The sequence below is a fragment of the Neltuma alba genome, unplaced genomic scaffold (assembly GCF_004799145.2).
Source record: "Neltuma alba isolate B1F8T4 unplaced genomic scaffold, ASM479914v2 tig00010669_pilon, whole genome shotgun sequence".
Taxonomy (NCBI): Eukaryota; Viridiplantae; Streptophyta; class Magnoliopsida; order Fabales; family Fabaceae; genus Neltuma; species Neltuma alba.
Genome location: NW_021635512.1, coordinates 1 through 26,547, shown reverse-complemented (window position 1 = coordinate 26,547; position 26,547 = coordinate 1). Strand labels below are relative to the sequence as shown.

General features: G+C 35.1%; 4 protein-coding genes and 1 long non-coding RNA gene across 6 annotated transcripts; 4 read left to right on the top strand and 1 right to left on the bottom strand.

Moving 5' to 3' along the window:
* The first annotated feature begins 1,919 nt into the window (after positions 1-1,919).
* On the top strand, positions 1,920-5,830 carry LOC114758088 (uncharacterized). The gene is made up of 7 exons (XM_028947109.1): positions 1,920-2,477; positions 2,935-2,992; positions 3,190-3,270; positions 3,423-3,455; positions 3,702-3,941; positions 4,085-4,226; positions 4,948-5,830. The coding sequence occupies exons 1-7, from the start codon at positions 2,299-2,301 to the stop codon at positions 5,409-5,411; spliced, it is 1,197 nt and encodes a 398-aa protein (XP_028802942.1). The 5' UTR covers positions 1,920-2,298; the 3' UTR covers positions 5,412-5,830.
* LOC114758093 (uncharacterized) lies at positions 5,143-25,331 on the bottom strand. The gene is made up of 4 exons (XR_003741747.1): positions 25,263-25,331; positions 24,034-24,035; positions 16,579-16,586; positions 5,143-5,154 (listed from the first exon to the last, which is right to left on the bottom strand). It is a non-coding gene; the product is annotated as an uncharacterized LOC114758093 (long non-coding RNA).
* LOC114758089 (putative dihydroflavonol 4-reductase) lies at positions 7,093-10,716 on the top strand. Its single transcript, XM_028947110.1, has 5 exons — positions 7,093-7,519; positions 7,606-7,734; positions 7,830-7,994; positions 9,229-9,534; positions 9,679-10,716. The coding sequence occupies exons 1-5, from the start codon at positions 7,247-7,249 to the stop codon at positions 9,817-9,819; spliced, it is 1,014 nt and encodes a 337-aa protein (XP_028802943.1). The 5' UTR covers positions 7,093-7,246; the 3' UTR covers positions 9,820-10,716.
* Positions 16,326-21,443, top strand: LOC114758087 (probable protein phosphatase 2C 12). 2 transcript variants are annotated; one of them, XM_028947107.1, is made up of 10 exons: positions 16,326-16,464; positions 16,960-17,247; positions 17,840-18,011; positions 18,876-19,029; positions 19,119-19,182; positions 19,676-19,783; positions 19,901-20,026; positions 20,189-20,427; positions 20,513-20,712; positions 20,832-21,443. In XM_028947107.1, the coding sequence occupies exons 2-10, from the start codon at positions 17,050-17,052 to the stop codon at positions 20,855-20,857; spliced, it is 1,287 nt and encodes a 428-aa protein (XP_028802940.1). In that variant the 5' UTR covers positions 16,326-16,464; positions 16,960-17,049; the 3' UTR covers positions 20,858-21,443. The 2 variants fall into 2 exon arrangements, with proteins under 2 accessions (XP_028802940.1, XP_028802941.1); XM_028947108.1 differs by lacking the exon at positions 16,326-16,464 and adding an exon at positions 16,601-16,863.
* Positions 25,332-25,341: 10 nt separating the features above from the next.
* On the top strand, positions 25,342-26,368 carry LOC114758092 (BRI1 kinase inhibitor 1; the record flags this gene model as incomplete). Its single annotated transcript, XM_028947112.1, has 1 exon — positions 25,342-26,368. A coding segment is annotated over one exon (807 nt), but the record flags the coding sequence as incomplete, so codon positions are not given.
* Between the last annotated feature and the right edge of the window lie 179 nt (positions 26,369-26,547).

Genomic DNA, 26,547 nt, shown 5'->3' with positions numbered 1-26,547 from the left:
ATCATTCCCTAATTTAGATATTTAAAAGTTGAAAATGACAGAGAAGAGAATAAAGTGGTATCTAATCTGGTATTTTACAAACGTAGTTAAATAACTAAAATGTCCTTATATCAAATTTGAATAAAAACCATCAAATTTGTATTTATTAGTATATTTCTTATCATTAATTGTTCAACACTTGTCGTTATAAATTCACAACTTATTAATAAATAACTTGTAATTGTTAATACGTTTCTTGTCATTTTTTATTTTACACTAATTATTACTAGTTCAAAACCTGTTAATCTATGACATTTTAGTCATTTAACTATGTTTATAAAATACCATATCATGCACTACTTCACTTTTTGTCATTTTCAATTTTTAGCTGCCTAATTTTAAATATTACATTTTTTAACTTTTTTATTTATTATTTTTCTCATTTTTTAATAGGTCGATCGGTTGGGCCATAAGCCCAGTCAACATCATCGGCCTTTCATGAGCCCTTTATTTCATTTGCAGGTTTTCAAAAGTTTTGTACTTTGGTCTTTTTGTAATAGGGCTCTCAAAGGTTTGTGAAGGGTCTTTCACTTGAAGTTAGGGCTATAGATTAGACCCATGCTATATGAATTTAAGTATTTCCAATTCATAGCCTAAACTCAATTGAAAGGCCAACATAACAATTGATTAAAGCGTTGTTTGGTTATCCTCAAAAAATACTTTTAAAAATTATTTTTACATAATTCGAGACAAGATTTTTTTTATTTATTTATTTTATATATAGTAAAATTATTTTTAAAATTATAATTTTATTTCTATTCAAACAATCTCTAAGTCCAAAACTTGTATTGGTCCGGCATTTATTGGCTTGCTTTCCCTTATATTTAAACGTTATTGGTGTCTTGGGCTTTGTTATTGGTGTTAGTTTTGTGTTTTATGTTTCATAATATAAATTAGAAAAATCAACGGGTCATTAGATTTTGCAGTTATATTTCTTCATATTATGTTTGTGACTGTGATGAGCATGATCCTGGTCTAGTATTCGCTACAAACACAAATTATAGTTGTTCATCAGCATACTCTTTCTCTACGCATTTGATGTTAATTGACAATAGTATTATACTCTTCTCGTCTTCACTATAAGACTTCTTTCGTAGTATAATTTATACCACAAAATGGATCTTATATGTAGGATCAAATGAGTAAAATAGGACACTTTTTCGTTTGAAAAAAAAAGAAACAAACTCCGTAAAAGTTAGTTAGTTTATAACTTCTAACTTCTTATTTATTATTGATTTAATTATATTGTATTTATTATTACTTCTGATTCTAATTATAAGAGCTAATTGACTAATTTGAGGAGATTAAAGAAATATGTTTAGTTATTTATAATAAATAGTTGTTATCTTTCATAAAAATATCCTTACTAATCAAATGTGTTGGCTAAAACTATCATTATTAGAGAGGCTACTTGGAAAAAAAATACATTAATATTAGAGACAAAATGGATTGAAATCTTATATTTAAAACCAGAATAAAAATTAAAAGAGATCTTATATTAAAAACTAGAGGTAGTAATAATTTCACCTAAAAGAATGCACATAACAAGGTTTCAAAGTTTTGTTATGGCGGCCAAGTTAAGCCTTCAGGGCATCAATTCCTGTGAAATGGACGAAGCATGGTAGGGGAAGATATGATCCAATGTCAACGCATTGATTAATCATCAGTTTAAGGACTTCTCTTTTTGGGCAATGAAATGAATATGCGGTTTTGCCCAAAAAAAAAAAAAGAATATGCGAATTCCCCATTCTTTAATAAGTTGGACCAAACTGATTTTTTGAGATCAATACAAAACGTCACTCAAGCGCCCAAAATCAAGGGAAAGCATCGCGCTTATCTCGAGAACGCGGCACAAGATTAGTTTTTTGACTTTTTGGTCCAAGTTTATAAATTAAAATCATCTTCCGAAAGCCAAATCCTGTACTGCAACAGCGAGGGGTGCCTCTCTGTCGTGTAAATTTCGGCCCTGGGGAGTGTCCCCTTCGAAATCTGGGTTGAGGCTGGACAACTTCCAAACCATTTCAGAACGCTCAATTTCGATTCTAGCGCTATCTTCGTCATCCGATTTCAAAAGCTGCGATTAGATAACCACCTGGTGCGAAGAGAGTCCGTATTGACCTTCGGAAGCTACTTCATTTAATCCAATCTGTATCCTCTGCTGTTAAGGAATTTGTCTTCTCAGCTCTGTAAGGCTAGAAATTAAATGCTCGGAGTTCTGCTGTAGAGAATTGTTTCATTTATTGTTGGAAATAGAGGAAAATGTGGGGATTTGGGGGTAGGTTCTACTGGGGAAGAAATCTAGTACCTGAGAAAGCAGAAGGGATAGTCTTGGTATTCGCATGGATGTCAAGCGACGAGAGGCACTTGAATAGATACGTAGACCTCTACTCGTCTATCGGATGGAACTCTCTCGTCTGTCATTCCCAGTTTCTCAATATGTGAGTTCCTATTTGCCAATCTGGCTGACCCCTGATCGTCCCACTTCCATCTTAATTCCGAAGTTAAAGACCAATCATTTACTTATGTCTAGTGTGCTTGAACTTGATTGACCGTTTATGTTCTTACGTTACAACTACACCTTATATATTTATAATTTTGTGGGAAAATGAATTGCTGGTGATAATTGAAACTCTTACTACAAGATTGATAGTTTTGTAATCTGAAAATGTCAAGATTGCTGGTCGATAGTTCTTCCTACCATCTGGATATTTTCACTGAAGTAACTGTATGATTGAGCCGGCAACCCTATTATCCGTCGAAATCATATTTCCCCTTGTGTTCTGGGTCTTTATAATTGCTTTGATCTTCAATTTTCCGTGACCCTCTGTTCGAGGGATTATCTGGGAGCATAATAAATTAATGCAGTGTTCGCTATAATTTTGCCTTGTATTGCAGGTTCTTCCCTGAGAAAGCTACAAGTCTTGCTGTTGACATACTTAATGAACTTGTTAAGGTTAGTTTGATCGTAACTCTCCAGTTTTTTGGTAAACAAATCTTAGTTCAGGTCGCCAAAAAACTAGTTTCAAGTGGAATATAATCGAGAGATTTTATTTTTACACTTTGCCAAACTTATACATTTTTACTCCCGTAAAAAAATTGATTCATTGGTTGAAGCTTATGAAATGCCTCTCCATGCATGTCAATATGCAGGTGCTGAGAAGCGGGCCTTGTCCCGTAGTGTTTGCGTCTTTTTCAGGGGGTGCAAAAGCTTGTATGTTTGAGGTTCTTCAGGTATTCAGTTCTATACTCTATCGCCTTGATCTTCCTGTTTTTCTTGAGAGTATATATCAATGTGATATTATTTTTCTTCGTTGTTAAAACTTTTCTAGCACCATACCGTAATAAAATCTGACTTCTGACGATTTAATTTCCTTTGATTTCAGATTATTGAGGGAAAGTGCGAAGGACATAACATGGTATGTCTTTTCTATTTGTAGTTTAAGGGATGCTTGAATTACATATATTATATCACATGATAGCGTTGAAAGCCAAAATCAAATATTCTATATATTTCATTGTTTAATTTGTCCTGTATTTCCCTGGGCAAAGTATTTAACTCAGTTTCCTGCGACATGGATTTCTCTATTAGGATGGTGGCTTTTTGATCTTTTAACTTTTTGACTTACTGATAGTTGAACTTCTAAACCCTTTTAACTTTACAGGTTGATTACCAGCTCGTTAGAGACTCTATTTGTGGCTATATTTACGACTCCACTCCAGTTGATTTCACCAGCGATTTGGGTGTCCGATTTCTTTTACATCCATCTGTTTTGAAAATGTCCCATCCGCCAAGGTTTGCTTCATGGATCGCAAATAGCATTGCATCTGGTCTTGATGCTCTCTTCCTCAGCAGGTTTGAGTCACAGCGTGCTGAGTATTGGCAAACTCTTTACTCCACTATTGTAAGTGTTAAAAAATAAACAACATAGCTTTTATGCCTCTCTTGTTTCTGTTGGGATTCTTGAATTTTATAGCTTTCATGCCTCTCTCTTTTTTTTGTTGGGATTTTTGAATTTTCTGCTTATTGAGTTATATTCTATTGCAGAGGATGCAGGCCCCATATCTCATTTTTTGTTCCGAAAATGATGATCTTGCTTCTTTTCAAGTTATTTCAAATTTTGTCCAACGACTAAAAGACCTTGGCTGTGATGTTAAAATGGTGAAATGGGATACCTCTCCTCATGTAGGTAGGCATATGCAGTCTACACTTTTGTGAGAAGATCCTACTTGACGGACCAGTTCCTGTTTGAACTGTGAAGATCGTATCATGATTTTATTCTTGAAGATAAAATATCATTCTTTAATACTACCTCCAATCCTTAATATAAGAGTTAGTTGACTAACTTAAGTAGATTAAAAAAATTAGCTAAGGTAGTTATTTGTAATAAACAGGTGTTATCTCTCATAAAATACCTTTACTAATTATGCCTATTAGTTAGAATATTTAACATGTGTAACTACAAGGGCTACCTTAGGAAAAAAATGAATAAATATGAGAGATAAAGTAGATTATGGTCTTATAATTAGGATCAAATTGTATGTCAATCTAGTTCTTATATTAAAGACAAGAGGTAGCATCTATGCAAGTTTGGTTGTCATATCACTAGTTGTTTGACTATTTTGGTAGGAAGAGGCATTTTGCGTTCATCTAAATTTACATTTTACATCAGATCAACATTGTGGCAGAGACAAGCAACCTACCGGTTTTTTCTTTCTTTTGGGTTGCCTGTTTTTGTCAATGTTAACTAAGCTGAGAGGCAGGAGCTGACTGATGATGGCATCATTTAGTCTGTTTGAGTGTGGCTACAAAGGATCAAGAAACCTGCGTTTCATTAAAGTGTACTGAGCTCAGTAACTAGGGCTCCCTCATTCTGTTATTGAATTTAATTCCTCCTGAATTTGTCACAGGTCATTATCGGCACCATCTGATTGACTACAAGGCTGCAGTCACTGAGATCCTGGGCAAGGCAGCTGCAATTTATATTTCTAGAAAAAGACCGACTGGGGATGAGGGACTGGGCAAGAAGGGAACAGGAGATGAAATCTCATATCCAATCAGTAATTTTAGGAAAGCTGCAATGACTTCAACCAGTTTTCAGGGCTTTGCTGTTGCTTCTGATGATTTGTTGTCTGGTTCAATGAATTATTATGAGGGCAAGGGCGTCGGCTCAGTATCAGATGAACGCAAGGAAAGTTTAATTCACTTACCAAGCCGCCCGGGCATCAATGCGTATGGGGTTCTTGGCCAAGCGTTGTTTGATATATGTGTTCCTAAGAACGTTGAGGATTGGGATATCAAATCAAATTCCAGGAATACAAGAAGGCATGGCTCTTTCAATCCTATAAAATGCATCCGGCGCTCGAGGTTGTAGATTATTGACTAGTTTCATAGGACTCAGGTTGACAACCCTCAGACGAGCATGATTTCGAACTTATGAAGGTGATGATGTTGCGTTCAAATGTGGACGCAAATGGTTGGCCCCTGGCAGATTCACCAAGGCGCGGACGTGTGCGGTACTTGAAATAGGAGGCTGAAAGGGTGAAATCTTAAATATCATTTGTTTGTTTTCTATGAGCAGAGTACAACGAATGGGTCGAGGCAGCTTGTAACTTTGAAATATGAATTGAACAGCTACTCCACCGGAGAAGGTATATATTATCTGTTTGATATCACTTGACGGGGTGTCAAAGTGCTTATGAAAAGTGTAATATATTTAACAACTTTTGTACTGCTCACTATTTAACATTGCTACTCATTTATGCGTCTAAATTGCAGGGCATCCTCTCCGAATTCCTCTCTTTCCTTTTTCTTCAACAAATTAATCACATTTTAACACTTAAATAAATACAATAAGTGAATGTTTCGAATTGATATTTTATAAAATTATTATTATTACTATATGAAAATAAATAGATAAAAAATTTGAATTATTGAAATTTGACGTGCACAGCTTATAATTATATATCATTAAAATATTTTATAAATTAATTTTTTTTTCACTCTTTTAACTTTTACGGCTGTGGGCTAGCCTACTGAGTTTTAACATTTTAAATTTATTATTATTTATTATATAATACTTCTTTCAGTTTTTAGTATAAAAGCTTTTTAACTAATTTAAATGTATTAACAAATAAATCAGTCAATTATAACAAATGTGGCAAAAAAAATTTAAACTATCACCCTAACAATATTAAATTATATCTCAAGTTAATTAAATTAGTTTTAAAAAAATAAAGGAAAAATGACACTAGGATCTTATAGAACACAAAATATTACAAAAAGGTCTTAAAAAACTTAGTAATGAATCTGAAGTCCCAAAGGAATGAGTACAATTTAATTAAGTGCAAAATGACTTCTCTACCCTGTTAAGATACACTCAAAACTGTTGAAAAGTTGTTCTATTTCAACCTAAAAATCAACACCCTATTCACAAAAGGCAAGAGGAAAAAAAAAATACCCAAACTTCATTAATGCCAATAAAGTGGGCAAGATTTTCACATGGGAGTAAGGAAGAAAGAAGATGAAGTTTGCGTATTTTTTTTCCTCTTGCCTTCTGCGAATAGGGTGTTGATTTGCAACAGCTTTGGATGTATCTTATCAGGGTAGAGAGGTCATTTTACACTTAATTAAATTGCACTTAGGTATTTTTGGGACTTCAGATTCATTACTAAGTTTCATATGATCTTTTTACAGTATTTTGTATTATACTTAATGGGTGTTTGGATGAAAACCAAATCATAATTTATAAAAAAAAAATATCTCAATTTACATAAAAATACTCAAGAAAAAGCATTTTTGGGGAAATCATCCCCCCAAAAAAAATCAAATCCCACTCCAAATAAGTGGTTCGCCTGTTATTACGTAATAATATGGGGGTTTCCTTTTTGCCCGCGAATAATATATGGGGTTTCCCGGGTCGTTTCCTTTTCCATATTTTTGCTCGCATCTGATGAAAACATACAATATCTTTTAAAATAAAATAAATTAGACTTAACTCGTCAAAATGCAAAAATATAAATCCTATAAATGTTACAGAAACCATGAAGGGAGGGCGCAGTCACCCATCGGAAGATTCGGAAAAAAGAAAGGAAGAAACCGCATATCGCGGGTCAACACCAGAACTGAGGCAAGACATAGGCTGAGCTGAAGTGGAGGACGAACGACGGAGAAGTGGTTTCGAATACGGTCAAGCAAAACAGAGAGAAGATGAAGATTCTGATTACAGGCGCATCCGGTTTCCTCGGGGGAAGGCTCTGTAATGCTTTGCTCCGCAAAGGATACTCAATTAGGGTCCTCGCAAGGCCAACCAGTGATCTCTCGGCCCTTTCTTCTCCTGCCAATGCCGGAGCTCTTGAAATCGTCTACGGTGATGTCACTGACTATGTTTCTTTCCTCTCTGCCTGCTCCGGCTGCCGCATCATCTTCCACGTAGCAGCTCTTGTCGAGCCTTGGCTTCCCGACCCCTCCAAATTCTTTTCTGTTAGAGCACGACCTTTCACTTCTCTGTATATACATTTCATATAACTGAATCTGATAGCTTCACAATTTTCTTTTAATTGTATTAGGTGAACGTTGGTGGGTTGAAAAATTTGTTGGAGGCAGTGAAGCAGACAAAGACAGTGGAGAAAATTATTTACACTTCATCATTTTTTGCACTGGGACCAACTGATGGAAGCATTGCCGATGAGAATCAAGTGGGAAGAGTTTTCATTTTGTTGCTTATTCGGCAGAATTATATTCTGAAGATGTCACGAGCTTTTCTTATTGGTATCGGAAATTTTAATTACAGGTCCATCATGAAAAGTTTTTCTGCACGGAATATGAGAAATCAAAGATTGCTGCGGATAAAATTGCACTGCAAGCTGCGTCCGAGGGCATGCCGTTAGTGGTGGTTTATCCCGGGGTTATCTACGGGCCTGGCAAAGTTACGGCAGGAAATATTGTTTGTAAGCTGGTACTGTTTCTGTTTCTTTACTCTTATTCAACTTGTAGCAATGCCGTTCCTTTTTCTTGTTTTATCAGATGAGAAAGATGATCGCTTGTTTGTAGGGTTCTCATATATGGGTTTTACCTGGCGTATATCATATACGCTTGGCATAAGGAGGCACTTTTTTGCCTGGAGTTTTTTCAATGCCCGCGGGTTCATTTATGTGAAATATCGGGCAAGGGCAATTTGTGAAGCTTATAAGTCTAAGGGTGCAAGTGGATTTCAATTTAGCGATTCCACTTGATGCTTTCTCTTTAAATTCAATTTTAGCTGTTTTCAACTTACGTTGTTTATGTGTTAACGCAAAATTATCATCTAGTTTGCAGTTCAGGTCCCTAATCATCCGTTTATCAATTCGCTTTCTACCTTTAGTTGTATACGTAAAATTAATGGAGAAATGGTTGAGGTTGGGTTTAATGAAGAAAAGCACTAAACGGCACTTCGATGTTAGGTTAGGCTGATGATTTATGCATTACAGATTTTAGGGTGAGTTTTAAGTTTTACGCAAGTATTTCTATACTGCAAACCGAGCTCGTGAGGAAGAGGTCATCTCACTGAAATTAGGGTCTCCTTGGTCGAGACGGTGACAATGAAATGGTTGAAAAATTTGCATGATTTTTTTTTTTTTTTTGCCCCCAGTATCCTTTCATGCCCAATTTCCCGCTCGCCCTTATTTCACAAGTAGCTTTCTCTTCCTCCTGTCTTAGCACATAAATGAGGCGTTAACTTTCTCTTTCACTATATTCCGCCATGCGGTATTTTTTAACTGGCAATCTAGTGGAATAAATGCATTCAGAAATGAAATAATCTTCTGACCTTATTTGTTACTCCTCCGGTCCTTATTATAAGACCCAGTTTGACTTTTTATTTGGTCCTAATTATAAGACCCAATCTATTTTTTCTCTTATATTTATGCATTTTTTTCTAAGATAATCCTTCTAATAATGATAGTTTTAGCCAATATACTTAATTAGCAAGGATATTTTAGGAATGACAACACTTATTTATTATAAATAATCAACTTAACTTACTTCCTTAATCTCCTCAAATAAGTCAATTGGGTCTTATAATTAGGACCGGAGGAGTATTACTAATTCTTGTATAAACACTAGTGGCATGATTTAACCTGATCTCTTCGTTTTCAATCCCATTAACATTTTACATCTTACTGAAAAAGCTCTTTTATGCTGCCACACTTCAGATGATAGAACGTTTTAATGGACGATTACCTGGTTACATAGGCTACGGAAATGATAGATTTTCTTTTAGCCATGTTGATGACGTGGTGGAGGGACACATTGCTGTAATGGAAAAAGGGCAACCCGGTAATAGGTTTCTGCTGACAGGTGAAAATGCATCATTCGCACATGTGTTTGATATAGCTGCAATCATCACTAATACAAAAAGACCATTATTTAATATCCCTCTGTGGGTGATTGAAGCATATGGTTGGCTATCAGTTTTATTCTCTCGAATCAGCGGAAAGCTTCCCCTCATCAGTCCACCAGTAAGTTACATGATTTAGACTGAAAAGAAATGATGACTTCTTGTCCATATTTGATCAGACTTCTCCCTTGATGTTGTTCTGTTCTCAGACATTTAACGTGATTCGTTCTAAACTTCTAATATCCATGCCTCAACCTTGTTGCAGACGGTTTGTGTTTTAAGGCATCGATGGGAATATTCCTGCGATAAAGCTAAACAGGAGTTAGATTATAGACCCAGAAGTTTGAAAGATGGACTAGCAGAGGTGCTACCATGGTTGAAGGACTTGGGCTTCATAAGCTACTAGTGGGAAGATTCTAACTTTCTATGTTCAGCTGGGAATGACACCTCAGTACTGCACAAGCGAACTAGTTTCATTTCAGACTTGGACAAATGGAAATTTATTTATTTACGCTATAGGCTTGAGCGCTCAATCCTCTTCCCATCAGGAGAGTAACCACACACCTAGTCAATCCCTTGCTTTTTGGCCTACTGGAACTCTTCTTTCTCTCTTGTAGTGGTGTTGGTCTCTTCCCTCCACCTTCCAGATATCGATTAACTGCTTGCCAGCCTATCCCTAATCCATGCTTGGCTGCTGATGGTCTTTTCTCGTCTTTCAGATTCACCTCAGGGCATCTCTGATGACATAACCTCGTGGGAGGTCACAATTCAGAGGACTAATCATGTTGGCAATCTCTGAGACACGGCCATCCAGCCTAGTTTTTCGAAGAAAAGCATTCAAAGCTGTGCGAACAATGGCTTTGGTAGATGAATAAATCGTGATGGGGGAATGGTATTCTGTAATATTGATCCCTGAAACGGGTTGTAGTGGTAAATGGAAAGGCGTCTTGGTTGCTCACAAATTGGGACGCATTTGTCCATTCTATGTGACTACAGTTTGATCAGTGAGTCATCGAAAACTTAGTGGCTTGTTATTATATAATGAACTTCCTGTAATGAAACATCAGAGGATTGTGGATTACCCAATCGGCGAAGTGTTCACGCACTTCTCTATGTGCTTAATGTGGGTCACAAACTAGGCTTCGTCTGTGTTTTCTGGGGTGCATTCGTTAATTTAGCATGTACTCAGAGAGTAGTGTAACTTTTTTTTATGAAAAAAAAAAAAATAATTATTTTTTAGTTCCGATGCCTAAACGATAAACTTGGCTGGGCTTCAATTTAACTTCCCATCACATTCTGTCAATTTTTTGGCTGGAGCAAATAATTGTTTAGCCTTGTATATCTGTATTTTGAAGGGACAACAAGGTTTATGTGTCTCTAAAAGGCCTGGCAGGTTAATTTCATCTTCAATTGACCTTCCTCTGTCCTTGCCTGTTTCTTCTGATTTTGTCCGGGTTGTCTCATACTTTCTTGTTTCAGTTTTAATTGTGACTTGAGGGTGTTTGGCTAACCTAAAAAATAACTCATATCCATTTCCTTACTTTCAACTGATTTACTGCTCACTCGCACGCCGGAGTGTGATTCAGGCCTCATAGATGGGTCTGCTTCACCAGAATGCTTTTCATTCCCCCACACCCACGGGCCCACCCCTTCGTTTTGGGCTTTTGGCCCATCAAATGGTCTTGACTGACCTATTAATTACTACCCCCGTTATTAATACATAACCTAATTGACTAATTTGAAAAGATTAAAAAAATAAGTTAATTTAATTATTTATAGAAAATATGTGTATTTTCTAAAATATCTCTAGTAATTATATGTGTTTGAATTACCTATTAATAATAATTTCTTAACATATGTGATTATTATAAAAATTATTTGAGGGAAAAGTCAATAAATATTTGAAATAAAGTGGATTAGGGTTTTATATTGAAAACTAGATTAAAAATTAAATTAGCTGATAACAAAAAAGAGAGAGAGTGCAAAATTCATTCCACAAAAAGGTAATGGTGGAGGTACACAACATATATCATTCTTGGCTCGTAACTAACTCCTAGTTATTTACTAAGATATCCTTCTAAAGCTTCGTTCTAACAGACAATAATAACATATAGGAAATAGCATATATCACTAGCTCCGTAGTACTGATTTGTTGATTGTTATGCTGATTTTTCCCTTTGGGAGCGGATATCTTCTGCGATCGTGCGTATGAACTCTTCTGGGTCCCTTGGTAGATTTTCTATCCCGTGATTGTTTTCTTTTCTTTTTATTGACAGATTTTCTATCCCATAGACTCTTCTGGGTCCTGCGATTGTTGTTCAATTCTTATACAATATCTAATTCTCAATTGTTTAATTTTTATTCTTTCTTTTCTTTTTCTACATGAGACTTGTCATGTAGAAGCATATGCAATGAATTGAAGCAAGATCACTCTTAAGTTATTTTATTTAAAAAATTGATTTTAGTTTCTGAAAATCATTTTCATTTTAGTTTAACCACAGCTTAAGACCAGGTCAATGCATCACGCACAGACCAGGAATAAAAAGGTGTTTGGAAAAACTCAAAAGTGTTAGTATTTTTTTACAAAATAAGACAAACTCCTCCACATATTTATTTCGTACACTATAAAAGTACTTTTAAAACTATATTTTTGATTTCATCCAAACATTTTCTAAATCTGATGGGCAAGGTAGGTTTTAAAATAAGAGTTTGGAAAACTCCCACATAAAAAAAAGAAAAGAAAAACCACTTTAAAAAATTACTGTCACCGATATATCGCAAAATTACTTCTCATAAGCTAAATTAAACACCCTACAACCCGCATACGGAGACCATCGCTGCATTTTGATAAGGTCCGTCGCGCTACCCGTACTATAAAGTATTTGACTGTTTTCGTACAAGACCAGTAGGAGTACCGAATTCAGTGAATTGACTTGTTTGGATTTGGCATTACTTCTGGCACTCGGAACCACTAAAAAAAGAAAAAATCGTGACACAAAGAAAAGGTCCATTCAACCATTAATTCCCGGAGAAGTCTAAAGATTAAATTCCCCCGCAGGCAATACCTTCTATTTTGTTCCAAGGGACTCGAGTACTCTGTAACATTGTGTATATAAGAAACAATATTATTGATTTAAATTATAAGTCCTTTAATTTTTACGTAGAAAACAATCTACATGCTTTCTGACTCTTATTTTCAAGTTCTTTAATTAAAATAAAATAACTACATTATTTTTAAATAAGTCCTTTAAATTATACACTTTTCGCGTTATTGTCAAATAATTACTACATTTTTCACATGTTTATTAAAAATATTTATAGTAAAAACATAAGAAAAACATGAAAAAAATAGTAAGTGTTTTTAGCCCGTTTGTTCAAGTAAAAGCAAAGTGACTTTTATAGTTCCTTAAGAAAATTAGTTGTTTTAAAAATCTATATTTGCCGTCCAGCTTGGCGGAGTAAGGTCAGGGCATGTTTACAACTTGCAGAGAAATTATAGCTAGTGCTGGAGTATCTATTCCCTAAGCTAAATTATAAAATTACAAAGTCTTTATATAAATTATAAAAATATATAATAAATAGAAAACGCTGACCACCCTGGTCCTAAATCCAAATCACTTATAAGGAAGTTTGTCTTAAATATAAGTAATTTATAATTATTTAATGCTTGTTTTTAAAGTTCATTTTTATTAAAAAGAGAGAGAACGCGAAAAAAGTGAACATGATTTGTAAATATAAATAAATTTTTTTAATCAGAGTAAAATAAAATTTTTTATCAATTTAATATATTTCTTGATATACAAAAAAATGTTATAAGTGAGTTTTTTGGGTAGAGCGTTATATCAGGTTTTATTTGTAAGGCACTTCTAACATATTCCATACAGACCAAGTTTACCTTAAATTGTATTAATTATTCATCAAAATATAATAATTTTTTAATTTTACTCTTATTTAATAAATACACATTTTTTTAAATATCTAAAAAATATAATAAATTTGCATTAAAAATTTAATAAAATATCTTGTGAATAGAATTTAAAAAACTAAGAGGAGAGAAGTACTAGGAAAATGATCGGTATTTCACGCAGGGTCTGCAATTAAATTACTTTTACGCGGGGTTTATTCAGACGCCACCAACGGGGTGTTTGATGAAAATCAAACCATGGTTTTAAAAGTGATTTTACGATATATGAAACAAATATATAAAAAAATTTGTCTCGATTTATGAAAAATTACTTTTAAAAAACATTTAGGTAAGAACCCAAACACCCCCTAACGCCCGTATGGAAAACGCTATTCCTCCATGCCAGAGTCTCTTCGAAAACAACATTTCCCAGCAATGTAATATTACCTCCTTAAAACCCCCCCCCAAAGAAAAAAACCCCAATTCTTAATATGATATTTAATTAATTAATTTAGAGAAATAAAAAATTTGATTTTTATTTTGATCCTAAATATATGACCCTAATTCATTTTATCTATCATATTTATCCTTTCTTTTAAGATAATCCTTCTAATAATGGTAGTTCTAGCCAACCAACTTGACTGACAAGGATATTTTAGGAAAGATAACACATATTTATTACAAATAATTAATTTAATTTATTTCTTTAATCTGTTCAAATTAGTCAATTAGCTCTTATATTTAAAACCGAAAATAATACTTCTCTGGTCGTTAATATAAGACTCATTTAACTAATTTGATTAGATTAAGGAAGTTAGGTAAGTTAGTTAATTATAAAAAAAATGACACATTTTTCCTAAAATACCATAATTATCTTTCTTAATACTCCATTTCCCTCTTCTACTTGATTATGGTTGATGGAGTATTCATAGGAGTAATTTAAAGAAAATTGATAAATATGAGAAATGAGTCTTATATTTAGGACCAAAACCAACTCAAGAATTAAGTCTTATATTAAGGATCAGAGGAGTATTAAAGATAGGAGGTAGTTCATCCACATTGTTTTCAACTTAAATATAAACAAAGTTATATCTTTTCTATTTCATTCTAGGTAAAAAAAAAAAAGCTATAAATCTTAAGGGAGAATTGCCCAAAAAACATCCATTCAAAAAATTTATCGTTCAAGAGCTTCTCAGGTCTTTTCTAAGGACCAAAGACATGTTTAAAATAGTTTATAAATAATTTTTAAATTATGGTTTATAAAATATGAGGTAAATATATGAAAAACAATATAAAATATGCTTATAAGTATTCTTAATCGTGAATCTAAACAGGCCCCAATCATCTAGGTGCTTTAGAAAAGGAAAAATACAAACTTTACTCTCTTAAATTTATTTTTATTTTGATTTTTGTTTCTCAAGTTTCAAACCATATATTTTGATCTTTCATGTTTCTTTTTATTTATAACATTATTAACATTGGTCCCTATAATCCAATAAAAATTTGGACTATTTTGCTTTTCAAAAGAATCAAAACCTATAATTTAAAACTTAAAAGATCAAAACCAAAATAAAGATAAATTTAAAAAACCAAAGATTATATTATTTTTTTAGAAATTATATAATTAAAGACATTTTGATCTTTTAGCCCTCGTTTATATGGGGCCTCTAAGAGGTTGAGTTCTTAAATTTTAAGTATTTCAGATAAAAATATTTTAGTAGGAGCTTTTAACAATTTTTTTTAAAATTTATATAATCATCGAAGATAAAATATCTACGTAAAGCAGGATAAGTTGGCCATCATGGTATAATAAAATATTAAAATGATTTACCAGCAGAGCCAACAGTTTGGCAGTGCAATGCACGCGCACCACATGCAGAGATAAGGTCGGCCCTCCTTGCGAGCTGCGAGCGGTGACTGGCTCCGATAATTGCGGTCTCCTCCGAGGAGGGTCAATGGTCTTGTTATCTTTCAGTTTCAAGTTTGATCTCCCCGCTAAATATATTTTGACAATTTATTTTAAGGAGAAGAAAAAAAAAGGGAAGCTCATTGTAGCCTACCCTGCATGACCCTGCTATCCGCCCGTTTGGCACCCCTCTGGTTTTTTTTTTTTTCAAACTTATCAAGAATATTTCTTTAAATACTAAATCTTATTTTTATTTATTGTTATTTAGGGGTGGGAACTTTGATTGAGGGCACTGTGTTGAGCATTGGGCATTCGGACACACAGCCTTAAAAAACATGTGGCTTCGGTGGCCGCCCCTTCGCCCTGCTTTCCTGACCAGAACCTTTAGTTCAGACTGGCATATGGGCACATGTGATGATTATCATTTGTGGTTTCCCTGTTAAATCATTTGTCCATTCACAATTTTGATTCCCATAATTATAAATATTAAATAAAAGTTATTAATTTTTTTTATGTCCGGTTCACTGAGAAAATTGTTCATTATTTTCTTAAAAAATAACTGATCATATTATTCCTTTCAACAGATTACTTGAACATTTAATTATCAATCAAATTTTTGTTAATGGGAATAAAATTCCATGCTCCCAGTTCAATAAAAACTAATTTTAAGTTTAAAATAACTTGAGAATACTAATTAAACTGGGAAGGCCATTAATTAGATGAGATTGTTTTTAGTTAACAAAATTTTTTTAATTAATTTTTTTTTAAAAAAAGTAAATCAACCGCGGCTTTAAAAAGAAAAAACAAATAGACAAAGGACCCCGATTTCTTTTGGACCAAAAAAAAAAAGGACCGCGATTTCGTTATGCCAGTTGAGTTGGCGGGGGAACAAGAGTGATTATTGCTGTGTGCGAGTCAAAGGCAAGGGCTAATAATTCAACACTTGATGGAGTGCTGCAAAGAGACAGTGAAAATGACCAGGTCTACGGCGCAGGATATACGCTGTCGCTGGCTCGCGGCGTTCCAGTTCCAGCGAAGGAAACGAAGCGTTTTTGCCATGTCATCGTCTTTATCTTCGCTTTTGGTGTTTTGAGAAGACAGAAAAAAGTGAGGAAAAGGCACCCAAGAAATTGCTCTATTTGGAGCTATATTCCTTCTCTCTCTTATCAACCTCTTCCTCTATCAACAATGGAATTTTTGCAGGACGTCGGGATCCGAGTTTTTCGATCACACCCAGCAATGTAATTCAATATTTCTCCATACTTCACTGCACGATTGATGTTCTTACCTTTTCGCCTCCTCTTTCTCTGAATCTCCCTTTCCTTTACTGTTCTCTCCTCCTCCTCCTTTTTGACTTCCATGACTTTTTAATCCCCTTCCCGAACGGGGGAATCCATTGATTAGGATTTCGGTTTAACGCTTTAATCCCAAGTGTTAATATCCTGTTTGTCTGACTTAGATTTTTGTATATTACTCCACATTCTCGTATTTCTCGCAATTTGTGTTCTGAATTCTGATCGATCAACGATGTTTTTATTTTGGGCAATTTGTGTTGATAATGTGTTTTGATTTCATCATTCACAACACTTGCCGATACAAGTCGAAATTTCCTGTCACTGTTTGGAGATTTTGTTGATTCCGTACGTATTTCGAGGAATAAAAGCTCGATCAGAATTTAAATTGGGAGTAAGTGGAAATAGATGTTTTGAGTAATGCGTATTTGTTTCTGTGTTCAGGATTTCGTTACAATAAAGCATGGAGTACTAGAACTATACCATTTTTCTGCAATTGGTCATATTGGCATTTGAGCTTGAGGGGCGTCGACAATGTCAACCAAGGGCGAACACCATACGGTCCCCCTTTCGGTGCTCCTGAAGCGTGAATCAGCAAGCGAGAAAATTGAAAAACCAGAAATTCACCATGGTCAAGCAAGCCAGAGCAAAAAGGGAGAGGACTTCACGCTACTAAAAACGGAATGCCAGAGGGTGGTGGGGGACGGGGTGTCGACATATTCTGTTTTCGCGGTATGTTACCTTCATCCTGTTGGCTAAAAGTAAAAGCATGGCTTTTATTAATGGATAGATTTCCTTGCGATGTATTAATTCACTTTGTGATGTATTCTTTTACGTAACTTATATACGAAGATAAATGCTAATAATCGCAACTGACAACGAAATTTACTTAACTATGTGACTTGAGCGGCTTGACTAAGTAGTTTTGTTTGACTCATTTTGCTATCTTTTCTTTTGTTCATTTTTGGGTCTATATTTGATACTTTGCTTTACTTGCTGCGTGCTTTGGAACCCACTTAGACAGAGGATTAAAGGTTAGAGAGTTGCATATGATGTCTTCATCTGTTATAATCTTCATTAGGCAGTTATCGTTATCATCAAGCTTTCATTTGTACCTATGAAATCAATTATGCTTTCATTTCTTATTGTTCAAGCTTCACATTAGTTAACTTGGTATCGCCATAAGAATCTTTAGCTACCAGTGCATCGAATGTTTCTTTTTTTTTTTTGGGTCTCAATACACTCTCTTATTTCCTAGCACCTGTTGTTTTATTCTTCTCTTGTTGGCTGTTTTCCTCCCACTTCTAATCCCGAAGTTTTGCAGCTATTTGATGGACACAAAGGATCTGCTGCTGCTATTTATGCCAAGGAGAATCTACTAAATAATATTTTAAGTGTGATTCCTTCGGATCTTAACAGAGATGAGTGGATAGCAGCTTTGCCTAGGGCGTTAGTTGCGGGCTTTGTAAAAACTGATAAAGATTTTCAAGAGACAGGTACAACTGTCATTGTATTCATTGCTCCCATCTATGTTATCACCTAATGTATTTGTGATTGCTGATCACATGGAGCTCCTGAAGGTTAAAATGTTAACACTGAAGAAAGAATAATTCTGATGGAGATGCTTCCTAACAAATTTGTAAAATCTTTGAAATATCACTGAACTTCTGTCTGATAGGAGTGGCTACCTGTGTTCAATTCATCACTAATACGCTTTTCTACTGATATTTATTTGAAGATGTTGATTGCCAATGTTTATGAATGAGAAAGTTGCAGTAAGAAACAGGAATTGTTTCTTTGTCTTTGTGTGTTAATGCTAGAATTAGCCCACTGGATATGGACCTGTGCTTATTGCAGGCAGCAGATCCAACTATAACTTTTTGATGCTACCGTGTCCTGAATAAGCGAATTGATCAAGATAATTAGATTTCTACATTTTCACATTCGGAGAAAACTTCTCTTTAAAAAATCCTGTGCCAGGTTAGAGATCCATACTTCCTGGGTTGAAGCCAGTATATGGGCAGCATTCTATGTTGCGAGCATGATTTTGACTTTTATGAGAAGTTCTTCTTTCAATTAACAACAAGACCTGAGACTTAAGCTTAGGTTCCACGTGGGATTCTGCGTATGTAGATAGTAGATCCATTAGGGATTCTGCGTATGTAAGGTTATATTTTTCTTATATTTTTTTTAGTGGGCTGTTTAATAGGTCATGCTTGTAGATTTATGAAATATTCCTCATGTAAAGCATCATAAGTTGGTGTCCATGAAGAGGCTTTGATTTGTAGCCATTGATGAGAATTATTAAGCTATTTTAGGTTCAGCGATGTATGGTTCTTATACTTATTTCATTTGTGCAGCTCAAACATCAGGAACAACTGTGACATTTGTGATTATAGAAGGTTGGATTGTCACAGTTGCATCTGTTGGTGATTCCCGATGCATACTTGAACCTTCTGAAGGTGGGCTTTATTACCTATCAGCGGATCATAGGCTAGACACCAATGAAGAGGAGTAAGTTATGAATGCCGTGCTTTTGTTGAACCATTTTTTGGATTTACTTCATTACAGCTTAGCCTCATCCCTAGTTTTCCTTTGGTTAGGGTGGCACGTATAACGAGCAGTGGAGGTGAGGTTGGTCGGCTCAATACTGGTGGAGGTGCAGAGGTACATCTCCTTTGACTATGATCCTTTCTTTCCCCTGATATTTTGGCTGCGTCAACAGGCTACAAATTTTTTTTTTTAAAAAAAAAAGAAGGCCCACTCACCAGCTGTGGGACTGCTAATGCATTGATCCGGGGCTTCTAGCTGATGCTCTTTTGGGCATAATTAATCTTGTTCGGTTAAACTTGCTATGAGAAATTAAGAAGCAACAGCTCGTAGTGTACTACATAAAAATTCAAGTATACTCTCGTTGATTAGAACGGAAGACGCTTGATGATATCGAACACATTTTCAACCAAACAATACTTATTTGACAGATCACTAATGTTTTACAATCTTTTGAGCTTTGAAAAATCTGTCCTTCACATTTCAAAATCATACTGACCATATATTTATTTATTATATTGCTTTTTAATTTTACCAATATTTATTCTTCAAAGGCTTCTGCATTTGCATAAATGACATTTTATGCCTAACTAGCACAATTATGTTGTAGATTGGTCCTTTGAGATGTTGGCCTGGTGGCTTGTGTCTTTCCAGATCTATTGGTGATATGGATGTTGGACAATTCATTGTTCCTGTACCTTACGTTAAGCAAGTGAAGGTTGTCACTAACTTCTTTCGCCCATTATATTTTTGTTTTTTTTTATTTGTTAATTTTCACTTGCCTCTCTTCATTAGGTCGCTCTAGTTTATATAATTGCTCTATCTGCTCTTGCAGCTGTCCACATCTGGAGGCAGACTTATTATCTGCAGTGATGGTGTTTGGGATGCTCTATCTGCAGAAACAGCCCTTGATTGTTGTCGTGGGATGCCACCAGAAGTTGCAGCACCGCATATAGTTAAAGTATGCTTTGTGTACCTGTCTCTCTAATTCTAAATAGTTCGTTTGTTTTCATGTTGGTTGCTTAATTTGATTGTGATTTCAACACCATCTGCTTTAATTTGTCATTTTGTTGCACTAATTGCCTATTATTACCCTTTATTCCATTTCTCTTTTCAACTCTAGGAGGCGGTACAAGCAAAGGGGCTTAGAGATGACACAACCTGCGTTGTTATTGATATTCTGCCCCAAGAGAAACCACCTGCTCCTCCTTTGACACAAGTTAAAAGACCAATGAAAGGAATGTTTAAATCCATGTTTCGGAGAAAATCTGCGGAATCATCTTCTTATAATGAGAAAGATTATATGGAGCCTGATGTGGTAATGGAGATGTACGAGGAAGGATCTGCTATGCTTTCAGAAAGGTTTGGTTGCGTAAAAAGCATTGAAGTTAGCTGCATGCTCTGTGTTGTGTCTCCTAACGCTAAAACCTTTTCATCTGTAATCCAGGTTAGATACGAAATATCCACTCTGCAACATGTTCAAGTTGTTTACCTGTGCAGTCTGTCAAGTTGAGATGAAGCCTGGGGAGGGTATATCAGTACACGAAGGGGCATCCAACCTGGGGAAATTGCGTCCCTGGGACGGTCCATTCCTTTGCCGAAGTTGCCAAGACAAGAAAGAAGCCATGGAAGGGAAGAGAAAATTAGGTGATTTGGTAACCCTGACCCTTTCCACCACGCACACGCGCACACTTCTATTTTCTGCCTTGCAATGATACACAGGTAATAGGCTTATAGTAAATTATTCTTTGATCTTTTGCTTTCAGATAGACGTGGCAGCGGGAGTGACTAACGAATTCGCGTGTGTATTTGCATTTTGAGAGAGCTAATGATTCTTAGTGGGAGGATTTAACTTCCGAACAGTGACTTCCCTCCATTGTCATGGAGCTTCTCGAGATTTTGGATCTGTTTGAAATTACACGTCAAAATTGATATGGATTTGTCCTTTTCCCAGTGCTTCAGAGTCAGAACGCCAATTGCATGTTATGTGATTTCTGACTTGGAGAAGTGGAATAGCAACCGCCCAAGTGCTGTGGAAGGCTGTATTAACCGCAGTGTACAATAAGAAAATAGGATGTTGGTGGCCATTGATTCTTTTCTATAATTATTCTGCGCCGAATCCGTTCATTTGTATATGGGTCCTTTGGAATCACGGTATGGACCTTAAAAGAAGGGGCTTTTGTTGTAAAATGTGCTGTCGGGAATTCAATCCCCCGTTAGGTTAGAAGTGTATTGAGCCGTTTAAATGATTTGTTGTTGTGGCATTAGATTTTGGTTATTACTGAACGAACATTAACCCCAGTCCAGTAATAGAAATGTTATCCATTACATTCCCCCCCCCCCCCCGATTTAGCCAGATTGGATTTTTCTCCCCTTCACCCTTGTAATAGAAATGTTCTTGATTTTACGTTTATTTGATGCATGCGAAGGGGACAAAGATCTTCGATGGTGTCTACAACCATTTCATGTATTTGCGTGTGTGCACCAATAAAATAATTCGGGGTGTTGATCAATTTGATTTGTTTGGCGTTGTCAGGCCATGTAATTTAATCAAGTCGGCCCCAAGAGGACGGGTATGAGTCGGGTGGGGCATTAGATTCATGGCCCCGCTGGCAAAAAGGTTCAAAACAAAAAAAAATAAAAAAGAAGGAAAAAATACATGGCCCCGCCCAGCGGTGTGTTTGCACATGTAAATACCGAGACATATAACTACAAGGGGTTATAGGACAAGGACATGTTCCGGATCATAGGTTCCTATGTATTTATATTAGTTTTTTAGAAATAATTTTATCATGTACTAAATAAGTACGTGAGAAGGGTTTTGTGAATATACTTTGAAAAAAAACCATATTGGAGGTAGTTGTTTTTTTTCTTTTTAATTTGATATCTATGTGAATATGTGTTTTTTTTTCTTAATTAAATTTTTAATTTTGTTCTATTAGCGTCATTTATCCTTTCATAGAAACTAAAAATGTTAATAGAACAAAAATGCAAGAATTAATATTACTAAAAAGGTAAAATTACATAATTTAATTAAGAGAAAAAACACGAAGATACCAAATTAAAAATTGAGAAAAAATAGGTACCTCAAATATAATTTTTCCAAATGATTTTAACTTTAAGTATTGCCAAACTCTCCTATAGTGAATCTTTTCTCTATACACGGAACTCTAACTTGCCCCTTTTCTTCTCTTTTTATTTTTTATTTTACCAGCTTTTTCTCTTTTTATTTACCATGCTAGGGAAAATGATGAGAGCATGAACCCACACATCAATAATCGATGTTAATATAAAATATATAAAACATAAAAACATTAAGAAATTACTATTTATTAATTATAGATATACAAATGATTTCTTATATTCTATATAATGTGCATTCGTCTAATATTAAAAAGGAAAAAAAGCGGGTTGCCATGTGACTTTACACTTTACAGTGCCAATGGCCGATATGACAATATGATGCCGTGTGCCATCTTTTTTGAAATATTCATAATCCATCATCACTTTTGAAATGTCTCCTTTTGACATCTTGTTTTGTATTTACGTATACCTTTTTGACCAGAGTATTTACGTATACTTAATAACTCGCAAAAATATCATATGATTATCTAAATTAATTTTTCCCTGTATTTTTATGGTTGAGTATTTTTAAAAATGTACTGAAAACGAAGAATTGTAAAGTCTTGCTCCGATTTTCCCCTTCTAACTCTGGCTATTTTCACCTATATATATTCCTTAATATTATAAATAATGAATATATAATTTTATTTTCTAAGAATTTTACCATTAAGACAAATTAATTTTTTTTAAAAAAATCGTTTTTAATGCCGTGGTATTTATTGAAGCAGGCACATGTGACATTTAGTAATTCTTTTTAATCTTCAAATATCTGATACTCCTCCGGTCCTTATTATAAGACCCAATTTGACTTTTTATTTGGTCCTAATTATAAGACCCAATCCATTTTGTCTCTTATATTTATACATTTTTTTCCAAGATAATCCTTCTAATAATGATAGTTTTAGCCAATATACTTAATTAACAAGGATATTTTAGGAATGACAACACTTATTTATTATAAATAACCAACTTAACTTACTTCCTTAATCTCCTCAAATAAGTCAATTGGGTCTTATAATTAGGACCGGAGGAGTATTTGATATAGACAACTGTAACTGTGAGGTGGATATATATGGTTCAAAATATATCATACTCCTCCGGTCCTTAATATAAGATCCAATTGTTGAGTTGGTTTTGATCCTAAATATAGGACTCATTTTTTTATATTTATCAATTTTCTCTAAATTACCCCTATGGATACTCCTCAACCATAACCAAGTAGAAGAGGGAAATGGGGTATTAAGAAAGATGATTATGGTGTTTTAGAAAAAATGTGTTTCGTTTCTTATAATTAACTAACTTACCTAACTTCCTTAATCTAATCAAATTAGTTAAATGGGTCTCACATTAAGGACCGGAGGAGTATCATATAGCACAACAATTGTTACGTATTATATTACACAGACACGTTTTTCGTGATAGATTATTCATGAAATTATTTACGTATATTAGTAACTTATAGTTCACATGACACCTCATATTTCTTCTCGTAGACAAGATTGTGAGTTCGATATCCTCCTGTAAGGGGGAAAAAAAAAAGCCCAATAAACATTGAAATCAGCGGGCGTTGATTGAGAAAGAAACGAACAAAACGAGGATGGATGAAGATGAGGCAGTGAATCCAACCACATAATGCATGCATGATGATTGATGCAGAAATGGAGAGGCTAACCAACACTGCAAAATTCCTTTATACGTTGGATGGACCACCTTAAGCTTATACACGTGCGTGTGGGTCTCCTCTCTCTGCGCATCGATTCCGATCAATCTTTGCTTTTGGACTCACCCCCCTGTCCTCTCTCCTCCTCCTTCATTCCACTTTTCTTCTTCATTAATCAATTCTACCACTGTAACAATCTAAACGCTCATGATCTGTCATGAGTTTTATATTGAGAAATCTTATAAACATGATACTTTTCCGGCCCTAAATATAAAATCTTTATATTAGTGTGTATAAAGATCTTATATTTAGAATCGGAAGAGTATGATTTATATGAGTTCTAGGTTAGTCTTTTAGGATTGGATTCTTCTTCTATCATCCTTAGTTGCATTTATATATAAATAAATAGTTTGTCTTCCTACGAGCCCTATCATTCACGAGAACCTGCTGGACCAATAATCGCATCGCAACTTGCTTTGAATGTGGCGTTCCATTAGATTGACATTTAAGATATGATCATCCATCTCATCCAACTCAAAAAAGTTAATTAGTGGCATCATTTTCAACGCCAAAAGTCGAAGGCCTTTTTTCTGGTTGACGTAAAACCCAACTTTGTCTTAAACTGATTAATTAATTAATTAATCACTAAGTAGCAACGTTGGCCGATCATTTTGCTTTTTGAATGCACACGAGGAACGAACCCAATGACAACGAAAGAAGCAGATAATTTCTCCGCAGCTGTATATGAATTCAAAGATTCCATTTTTTTTTCTCCCATCATTATGCTCGTGGCAGCTTAATTCTTTCACTGGGGACCCCTCCCTTTTGCATAAACTACTCCAAAATAAAGACACATTTTCTAAAGTGCAGTCCGCCGTGCCAATCCCATCTTCCTTTGGTGGCCAAGTTTGGATTTTTCTTACCTCATTTCCAAAATCAGTACCGGCATTTGCTGTGTACGACTTGACCTGGACCTACCAAAGCAACAACTCTTTTTGACACACCAAAGTGTTGTGTATTTATTTTACTCTAGCTTTAGGGTCACCACCAATCATCCGTGTGGATAGTGGTGGTAGTAACAAAGTATGAAAAAACAACTCGACGATAATGCTTCCTAAAATCTAAAATAATGTACGCAGGTAAGTTTTCTTGATGATGATATTCAAGCGAGACATTCCAAGTCCGCTTCTGGTTTGACAAAGACTCTCTTGTTTGTTCTCTCTCTCTCTCTTCCTCTGCTTTTCCAATCCCTTTATCCCTCCCAAAGCTTGGTTAGTTCCATACATCAAGAAAAAGAGAATCTCTCCTACCAAAAAAAAAACAGGAAAGATTGTAGAGCGAGGAGTTCAGGCACTGCATCAAATCTTGTTTGTGTTAGGAGGGAAAATTTTTGTCATGGAAAAGCATCAGCAACAAAATTACACAGAAAACGATGTGGAAAAGATAATTGAAGGCCAATCAGCAAAGCAATCATCATCTACAGAATCTCCTTTTCTGCATCCTCCTCTCCTTCTCACGAATTTTCCTTCTCTGTCTCTCTATACTCGTCTTCCTCAACTACAAACCCTACTAGTACTCATAAATCTACAACTTCACCTAATTCATCTGCACTTGATTTATCTCCTGCTGATGACATTTTCTTCCATGGCCACTTGCTTCCTCTTCACTTCCTTTCCCACCTCTCTGTTTCTCCTCGTTCTTCCACCAAATCCATGGACAGTTTCACCCTCCCCATCACAGAATTAATACAGGATGAAATACCCAGCAAGGAAGATCTCTGTGGAAGCAACATGGCCCTGGACAACTATGAAGAAGTCAACAGTGACAACAATGGAAGAACAAAGGAAGAAGAAGGAAGAGGCAAGTCCAAGTCTTTCTCATTGTTCCGGTTAAGAGGGCGAAAAGGGTGTGAAGTCAGAGATAAGGAAGAAGATACAGAGAAGCAGAAAAAGAAACAGAAGTTTCAGGTTGTCCATGTGTTGAAAAGGTACTTAAGAATGGTGCAACCATTAATGTCGAGTTTTACAGGGAGAAGACAGAGAATTAGAGTCCGTCGACAGAGTTATTCGTATTCAGAAAATTTTAGCGTCAGAAATAAGGCAGAATTAAGAGGAAGAAGAGGAGAATATTCAGCACCAGCATCAATAAGGACATCTCCAAGTAATAGTGGCCTCCTCCTTCCTACTATGACTCTTCCTCCTGCTAATGATAGTACCATGGAAGAGTTGCAGGCTGCCATTCAAGCTGCAATTGCTCACTGCAAAAACTCAATTGCAAAAGAAGAGAAACTCAAATGCTGAGGGACGAAGATGTCGTACTTGTATTTACTTTTTATATTATTGTTTTCACATCTTCACAATCAGCCAATATCACTCCTTGATTGTTTATAAATAAAATCTTATAATTAAGAGAGGAGATAGTAATTAAGGACAAAAAAACTTGTTCTGTTGGACTCATGCCCTTAATCAGCAACTGGGGTACTCGGATAACCAAGAATTATAATTTGCCTTTTCCAGCCCTGCAATAACAGTATCTCTTTTTGTCCATTCGGTTTGCACTAATTACTTTCTTGATAAGGCAGAGTTTTCTTTTCTATTTTTCTCACCCTTACCGTACTGATACCAGGAAATTCTGACATAAGATTGAACGAACATATGGCAGTCAGACATGCGTCAGGAATTAAGCCCAAGATAGCTCTG

Excerpts from the sequence above, each read along its gene's own strand:
- LOC114758088 (XM_028947109.1), top strand. The coding sequence starts at position 2,299 with ATGTGGGGATTTGGGGGTAGGTTCTACTGGGGAAGAAATCTAGTACCT. Across the intron at positions 3,456-3,701 it reads AGTGCGAAGGACATAACATG|GTTGATTACCAGCTCGTTAG; the intron begins GTATGTCTTTTC and ends TTAACTTTACAG. Across the intron at positions 3,942-4,084 it reads AAACTCTTTACTCCACTATT|AGGATGCAGGCCCCATATCT; the intron begins GTAAGTGTTAAA and ends ATTCTATTGCAG.
- LOC114758089 (XM_028947110.1), top strand. The coding sequence starts at position 7,247 with ATGAAGATTCTGATTACAGGCGCATCCGGTTTCCTCGGGGGAAGGCTC. Across the intron at positions 7,520-7,605 it reads ACCCCTCCAAATTCTTTTCT|GTGAACGTTGGTGGGTTGAA; the intron begins GTTAGAGCACGA and ends TAATTGTATTAG. Across the intron at positions 9,535-9,678 it reads TTCCCCTCATCAGTCCACCA|ACGGTTTGTGTTTTAAGGCA; the intron begins GTAAGTTACATG and ends ACCTTGTTGCAG.
- LOC114758087 (XM_028947107.1), top strand. The coding sequence starts at position 17,050 with ATGTCAACCAAGGGCGAACACCATACGGTCCCCCTTTCGGTGCTCCTG. Across the intron at positions 20,428-20,512 it reads TCTGCTATGCTTTCAGAAAG|GTTAGATACGAAATATCCAC; the intron begins GTTTGGTTGCGT and ends TCTGTAATCCAG. Across the intron at positions 20,713-20,831 it reads GGAAGGGAAGAGAAAATTAG|ATAGACGTGGCAGCGGGAGT; the intron begins GTGATTTGGTAA and ends TTTTGCTTTCAG.